Raw genomic sequence first — 7663 nt, 5'->3', positions numbered from 1 at the left:
CCTTTTCTCCGCCCCTTCTCCCCTTTCTTCCTCCTCTTCAACCTCCCTCCTCCTCTCTACCCCCCTCCTTCCCCTCTCCTCCCCTCCTTCCCCTCTCCTCCCCTTTCTTCCTCTTCCCTTCCTCCTTCCCTTTCCCCTTTTCTCTTTTTCCTCCCTGCTCCCATCCTTCTTCCTCTTCCTTTCTGCCCTCTCCTCCCCTCCTTCTTTTCTCCTGCCTCGTCCCTGCACCTCCTCTCTTCCCCTCTCCTCTTCCTTCCTCTTATCTTCTCCTCTCCCTCCTCCCTTCTCTTACTCCTTTCTTCCCCCTTCCTATCTCTTTCCTTTTTCTTCTCTCTCCTCACAGATCCCAGCTTAGGTAACTATGACCTAGTTAAATCTGTACCTGAACAAAAATCTCAAAATACTCGACCAGCCTTTGCTTTAAGAACTCCAGGGAGGGGAAGCCCCTTCCTTTCTGAGGAGGAGGAAGAGGAGGTAAAATGTCAGGAACTATCCAAACAGATAGATAGCATTTAATAGCATATGTTCTTGTCCTCAGGAAGGGTCCCTTCATTCCAACTGCCCCTACTGCTCTTCCATCGACTCCTCCCCATGTTCTCTTTTCCCCTTCCCCCAAGCTATGAACCCTATCTTTTCCTTGAGGCAGCTGCTGAAATTGGAAAACAGTGGGTGGTGTATGTAGACCACTGCACGTTTCAACACATGCCCAGAGCTGCACCACCAGCCCTCACATGGAAGGCTGGGAAAGAATATTCTTGCAGTTGAAACTGTGACCAGTCACCCCAGACACACAGACACATCAACCCCATGAAAGCCACATGGGGGCCTTGGCCCAATTTATTTCCAGCCAGAGGCTCCTGACACAGAGACAATATCTGAGAAGATCCTAGGGAGGCAATGTCTTCCAGCAGACATGAGAGGGAACTAGGAGGCTTAACACAGAATACAGGCACAAACTTCTCATATTCTTTACTGTGATGGCTAGGAGTCTGGAGAGAACACCATTCCCTCTGGCCCCAGCAGGACCTTCCCATTTTTATGCTCCCTCAACCCCAACTACATCCATAACAATCTACCCCCATATTTCAGCAGCAACAACTAAGCATCTTCAGTTTGGCATAGTGCCCCCTTCCCCCTCAACTGTTCTTTTCATTGCCAGCCAGGGAAGGTGAGGGTGGAAATCCTCCAACCCTCTTTCCCAAATTCAGATCCTTAGGCATGGATTTTATGACCCTTTTCATTGAGGCTTTCAGTCCAGAAATTGGGGGGTGGGGTCTGAGTCTGTCTGGACCGAGCGGGGTGATTCTGGATAAAATGCCTGGAACCAAGGCTTAGCCAAGGTTGAACAAGATAGAACAGTAATGAGGTCAGTAACAGGGGGCTCAAAAGTGTGAGCACTTGATAGGGGGATAGATTAAAGTCATTAGGCTGAGTAAAGATAGGGAAGGGTAAAAGCCTCAGTAGGTAAAACGCATCTTCTGTGGATACCCCAGCTTATCCAAGTTGGGGTGGCAGGCCAGCTGCACCATGGGAGGCGGCCCACACAGCAGCATCAACACATCATCCCCTGGGGCAGGCAGGTGCTCCCGGATCATGTCAGCAGTCACAAAGCCCCTGCCATAGGCCCAATCTGCAGGGGGATGGGAAGAGGAGAAACTGAGCTGAGACTCCACACTGACCCAGGATGTAGGGGATGTTCCCAGAGGCTCTATGTTATTTACTAGCATTAAGGAATGGAGGAAGTGGCCACAAACAGCCACTGGTGGTCACACCCTTTCCATGGACTCAGAAAAATAGAAATTAAGTGGGTATTCGAGGTGGTCTCAACCCATTCAGACATGGAAGATGGAAACTCCACATGGGTTTTTCCATTTGAACTAGAAACCAGGATGGAGGAGGCTAAGACCTTGATGCTGAGGGAGAGGGAATGGGAGGGGACAGCATCAGGAATGACCAGGAAGTTGAGTTACCTGTAGGAGGTTGATCCAAGGTGAACCAGAGTTTAAATCGTCTTGGATATCGGGCCTGCAGTTCCTCCAGATCATCTCGGAGAATTATGTCCTTCTCAGTCTAAAACGTCAGGGAAAGAGAGAGTAAACTCTTCTAGAACCATTCAATATCCCCCACCCCCACCCCCACCAAAGAAAAACCCAAGCAAAAGCCTCAATTTCTAGCCCTCATAATGGTCCCTTAATAAGTGGGGGAAAACATTTATTAAAGGAATAGCTCCAAATTCTAGGAAATAAGAATTTCAAAGAAATAAATTTAAGGTAAATAAAAAGATCATAGTTGGAAGGGACCTTCTAGTCCAACTCCCTCATTTTACAGTTGAGGAAACAAAGTCAGAGATATGATTTGCCCAAGGTCACATAGGAAGCATAACATTTAGGATCTGAGCCTAGTTCCTCCATCTTCCCCACTTTCTAGAAACAAGTTCTTGCTCTCTTTTCCAACAGCCCAAATCTCAAGGCTATTGCTGGGATGGGTTTGAAATAGTACGAAGCCCTAGTTTATGGTATCCTTGAATATCATACCCCACGATCAGTTATTCTGCAGTCCTGGTACAGAGTAAATCCAACCAACCTGGTTAGCAAACAGTAGAAAGCACTGGGTTGGATCTTCAGGGTCCTTTAGGATGGCCCGGATGAGCTGCAACATCGGGGTGATCCCTGAATAAAGACCATTCCCCTTTGTTGTTAAGTGTAAGAATGACTGCTCCTGCTAAAAGCCTGGTTAAAACTTTTTCTCAATTGCACTTACTACCTACTCCATATATTTACTCCATTTCCCATTCTTTCAGCATCCCAATTCTTTCTCCCCTCTGGTTTTCAAGGACTGCTCTATTTTCAGATAGAAGTTCCTCTTTACCTCCAGAAAAATCCAAAGTCTGAATTTTTACTGAGTGTTTTGGGTAGAACTGGTACAAGATTCATATATATTCAGATGAGTAAATTAATTTAAAGAAATAATATAAGAATTTCTAAAAAAAAAATTACAATCTAGGGCTAGTGTTGAAAGAAGCACCTGTCAGCAAATATCTAATGATTTAGTGAGAGGCTGCATATCCATCTTCCTGCGGAGCCATTCTGATTTATTTCTTTCCATTCCAATCCAAAAAGGTCTGGATTTGAGATCATATAGATGCCTCTTGATTTCAATCCCCCTTTTTTATTTTTCACAGCAACCCTTCATTACCAATTCAGATATGGGCATCTAACCCTTCCAAGTATCACTTGTTACCAGCATCATGACAATAGCCAACAGCATTGGGGGCAGACACAAGGACAACACACACACACACACACCTGTCCCTCCGGCAATCATTCCCACCTTCTTTGCCACTCGGGGTTCTGCTGGAGATTTCTTGCTGGGATGAATGTCAAACTTCCCTGAGAGAAGGCAAGGGTAGAGAGGCAAAGGGGAAGTCAATGTAAGGAACTGAAAATGAAAATGTAGGAGTTACCCTGGGGACACTTTATTAAGTGATTATGAACCTTCATTTTGGACCCTCAGTGCAATGGCAAATTTATTCATAGACTAGTTGCAGTATTCAAACTGACCTGGCTACTGAGAGCAATATATCTTGGAAATATGAGTAGGGTTGGGCCACCTGTCTCTCATTACTGCCAGATCCCAGTATTCTTAGGGAACAGAAGTGTTGTTCTGGGGCTACATTATGAGTCATGAGCAATCTTAGGCACTGAAGATGCCTTGCTGGTGAGACAGACGGGCACAGGGCCAGGTGTGACTCAACATTCCCTAGGAGACACCAGTAGGACTCAGGGGGTTAGGCTAACAGGCCCAGCTGTTGCCGTAGGAGAAAAATAGGGAGGAACAGCTATGAAATTTATCTCCAGTTCACTCTGAAGATTAGGTTGAGAAAGCTCTTTTGGGGAGCAGAGAAGAAAGCTAAATGTTTGTCCTGGCCATATCTATGTGTTACAACTAATGTATTCAGGACCATGGCTGTTCCCTCTGGCAGATGAGACTGGATATTATGTCTCATATTACCAGAGCTATGGTGGAAAAGGAGCCCTAGCTTTAGATGTATAAAAAATAAAAGTCACACAAAAAGGTATGCATAAGGCATATACATTCAAATTGCACATAATGATTAGAAGGCCTCAGGACCTAAAAAATTAGAGGTAGGATTAAGAAGCAGTAAGGCTGTCTCATATCTAAAATATACAGAAAACTTGGTCAAATTTATTGGAATAATAGCCATCCCCCAACTGACAAATGGGCAAAAGATATGAACAGACTGTTTTTGGATGAAGAAATCAAAGCCATATGAAAAAATGCTCTAAATTATTACTGATTAGGGAAACACAAACCAAAACGATTTTGAGGTGTCATCTCACACCTATCATATTGGCCAAAGTGACAAATGGTGGAGAGGGTATGGAAAAGTGAGAGCATTAATATATTGTTGGTTAAACTGTGAACTGATCCAATCATTTTGGAGAGCAATTTGGAATTACACCCAGAAAGCTATAAATCTGTATATACCCTTAGACCCAGCAAAGTTTCCCAAGGAAATCAGTGAAAAAAGGATAACAACCTTTACTGTCCAAAATATAGCAACTCTCTTTGTGGCAAAGAACTAGAAATTGGGGGATGTCCATCAACTGGGGAATGGCTGGTCTAATTGTAGCATATGATTGTGATGGAATACTACTGCTCTGTAATAAACTATGAGCAGATTGAGCTTTTTAAAATTTGGAAAGGGGAGGGGGAGAGATGGGAGGCAAGGAGAGAGCATGAATTGAAGAATGTCAGAAAAGGATTATTAAAAATTGTATCAATATGTGTTCTGGAAAATTTTTTCATTAAAAAAGCATGGAAAGGGGGCAGCTGGGTAGCTCAGTGGATTGAGAGCCAGGCCTAGAGACGGGAGGTCCTAGGTTCAAATCTGGCCTCAGACACTTCCCAGCTGTGTGACCCTGGGCAAGTCACTTGACCCCCATTGCCTACCCTTACCACTCTTCTGCCTTGGAGCCAATAAACAGTATTGACTCCAAGATGGAAGGTAAGGGTTTAAAAAAAAAAAAAAAAGCATGGAAAGAAGTACATGAGATAAAGAAGAGTGTGATGAGTAGAGCCAAGAGAACATTATATACAGCTACAGATTTAATATTTGAATAATATTATATTGAATAATATATAATATAAGTATTATATATGTATTATTTATAATATTATATTGAATAACTTGTGAATGTTTCCCTTCAGAGAATGATCTGAAAAAATGGAATTATGAAAGATATAATCTATATATACATAACTTTGCCAGATGATGTCCTCTATGGTATGGAGAAGGGAGAAAGGGATTGAGTTATCTGGAAATACATTCTATTAAGAAAGAAAGAAAAAAAATAAGCAGTAGGGGCTGATACCTTTCCCATTATAAGTGAGCATTCCACTTGGCCCCCGAAACTCCACCATATCTCCAATCTTTAGACTGTCAAGGTACTGAGACATCTTCCCACCCTCAGGGAATTTGGGGTGTACTCCTTTCAAGTAGACCTGAATTGAGGAGAGAATGGCATCTAACCAATTTCATCAGCTGTACAACCCCATTTCTCCCAATTCAATTTCTGGCCTTTTCTTCACGATATAACCCAAACTTCAGAAATTCCATATTTCTTGTGGCTGAGTCAGCTGGTCGATTGATCTTGAGTTTAGGACACGGATTGTACATACTCCTTTTCTCCATCCCACAAAGGCTACCTGTCTTCAATAGACCCAGTGAATTCTCAGAAAATGCAGGAAAATATTTGGGCGGGGGGAACAAAGGAAGAATATTTGAGGCCCTGTTTCATACCTTGATGACCAGATCCACATAGCCCTTGTTGTCATCACTGGTGACAGGTGTGTAAGGTCGGACAACCAAGTTGCCATCAATTCGGGCAGAGAGGTAGACATGCTTTCCTGGTGACCATGTAGAAAGTTCAGCATGAGGGTGAGCAGCCTGGAAAGTCTCCCAGCCCTTCCTGCTCTTTTGTCCAGTGAGTTTTAAAGTAGCTTTTGAATCTGAGCCCACCTATTCTCTTTGTTCCAGGCCAAAATGACTCATGGAGCAAAAGAAGAGTGTTCTTAGTGCTCGTTCTGGATATAGCAAAGTTTTACATGGATGTACCTATGAAGAGAGGAGACCCTTTCTTGCTCCTAGTCAGATCCCCAATGATCCAGCAAACAAAATTAGAAGAACCCTGGTCATTTGTCCCAGAGCCCCAGTAAGGGGTTGTGGGGAAGAGAGATGGTCCAGGTGAATGAAAGGATAAGATTATGGAAATTAACAGTCTCCTACCCTGACAAGAGTCAGCAACAATGATATCAAGTCCTGGGGGATGGAAGGGAGCAAAAAGTGGAAACCACACCCTAGGAATGGGACATTATGGCATTTACCAGACTGGAAACAGAATCATGAAGGACAAGGAAGTCTGGAATCCAGGGAAAAAGAGGAGAAATGGAATAATAGGAGGAGGGAGAGAAGGCTTCTGTTCTTTCTATGCAGTGATCAGAAGCAGCTCCTTTCCTAGACCTCTGCCCACTAGAGATCTTACCTATGGGTAGTCCCAGGATGTGATGGGCAGAAGGCAGGGCAAAACGAAATTTCTTGGTGTTGTGGCTGACAGTCTACAAGTTAAAAGTACATCTCAGAACATGACTACTACCTACCCCCTTGTCTTCTTTTCTAAGCTCCTTTCCCATCCCCACCTCCAACACACATTTCCCCACATGTAACTTGCCGTCTTATCCAGCAGCCTCAGCAAGTACTTCTCATTGGGGTCCAGAAGAGTGACGGGTGCCCTTCGAGACCTACGAACCAGGTAGGAGCCTAGGGCCAAACCTAGCAGGGACAGGAGTCCCACCCCCAAGGAGGCCAGCAGGGCAGTGCTCTGTGGGAGACAGGAGTCAGAATAAGGCACTGGGTGGGTCAGCTCAGGAGCCCAGGGACGCTCCGCAAGCGAGCCTTCAGATCGCTCAGCGCCCAGATGGTGCCACGCTAGTGGTGCCTGATTTAGCGAAGGGAAAGGCTGCCGGAGGACCAGGATGCCCTAGGGTCTAGGGTGAGGCACGTCTCGGGGGTCTGAGACAGGTAACAGGAGTGTCTCCAAAAACGGGCATTGGGTTGGGCAGGGGAAGGGACCCTGGGCTGGGTGCAGGGAGAATGAGGGGCGGGGTCCACGTGGGATGCAGAGCAGAGCTGCAGGATATAGGGACCTAGGAGTTCTGATAAGGGGAAGACGGAGGGGGCAAAGCTGGGTAGCAGCAGGAGTGAGGAATGGGAGGCTCTCACCGGCTGGATCCCCATGGTCAAGTGCGGAGTCCGCTCCCTAAGGCTCCCAGGCCCAATCCCACAATGCGCCGCGGGGCGGGGCGGGGCGGGGCAGGACCAGACAGGGAAAGATGGGGAGAAAAAAGAAGGGGAAAGAAGTGGAAAGAAGGGGAGGAGAAAGGAGGAAAGGAAGTCGAGAAGACAGGAAAGATGAAAGGAGGAGGAGAGGAGGAGGGAAGGGAAGGGAAGAAAAGAGAGAGGAGCATAAAGGGAGGAGAGGAGGGAATCGAAGAAAGGAAGATAGGAGGGAAGGGGAAAGGAAAAGAGGAGAGAGTAATGGAAAATTAAGGGAGAGGAGGAGGAGAAAGAGAGAGAGAGAGT

General features: G+C 45.6%; 1 protein-coding gene across 1 annotated transcript; it reads right to left on the bottom strand.

Annotated features, from left to right (window-relative positions):
- Nucleotides 1-808: 808 nt before the first annotated feature.
- On the bottom strand, nucleotides 809-7424 carry LOC123255907 (NADH-cytochrome b5 reductase 1). The gene is made up of 9 exons (XM_044684623.1): nucleotides 7304-7424; nucleotides 6753-6902; nucleotides 6567-6639; nucleotides 5825-5931; nucleotides 5397-5526; nucleotides 3306-3389; nucleotides 2584-2669; nucleotides 1971-2070; nucleotides 809-1630 (listed from the first exon to the last, which is right to left on the bottom strand). Exons 1-9 carry the CDS (start codon nucleotides 7316-7318, stop codon nucleotides 1458-1460), a joined length of 918 nt encoding a protein of 305 aa, XP_044540558.1. The 5' UTR covers nucleotides 7319-7424; the 3' UTR covers nucleotides 809-1457.
- Nucleotides 7425-7663: the final 239 nt, after the last annotated feature.

The sequence above is a fragment of the Gracilinanus agilis genome, unplaced genomic scaffold, assembly GCF_016433145.1.
Source record: "Gracilinanus agilis isolate LMUSP501 unplaced genomic scaffold, AgileGrace unplaced_scaffold53976, whole genome shotgun sequence".
In the NCBI taxonomy this organism is placed as follows: domain Eukaryota; kingdom Metazoa; phylum Chordata; class Mammalia; order Didelphimorphia; family Didelphidae; genus Gracilinanus; species Gracilinanus agilis.
The sequence above is the reverse complement of the archived record's forward strand: the minus strand, read 5'-3'. Positions and strand labels throughout refer to the sequence as shown.

Bases quoted from the DNA above. Each gene is read 5' to 3' on its own strand.
- LOC123255907 (XM_044684623.1), bottom strand. The intron at 5,932-6,566 runs GTAAGATCTCTA...CATGGTCACCAG, and splicing joins CATCCTGGGACTACCCATAG to GAAAGCATGTCTACCTCTCT. The intron at 2,071-2,583 runs GTTGGTTGGATT...CTGACGTTTTAG, and splicing joins TTCTACTGTTTGCTAACCAG to ACTGAGAAGGACATAATTCT.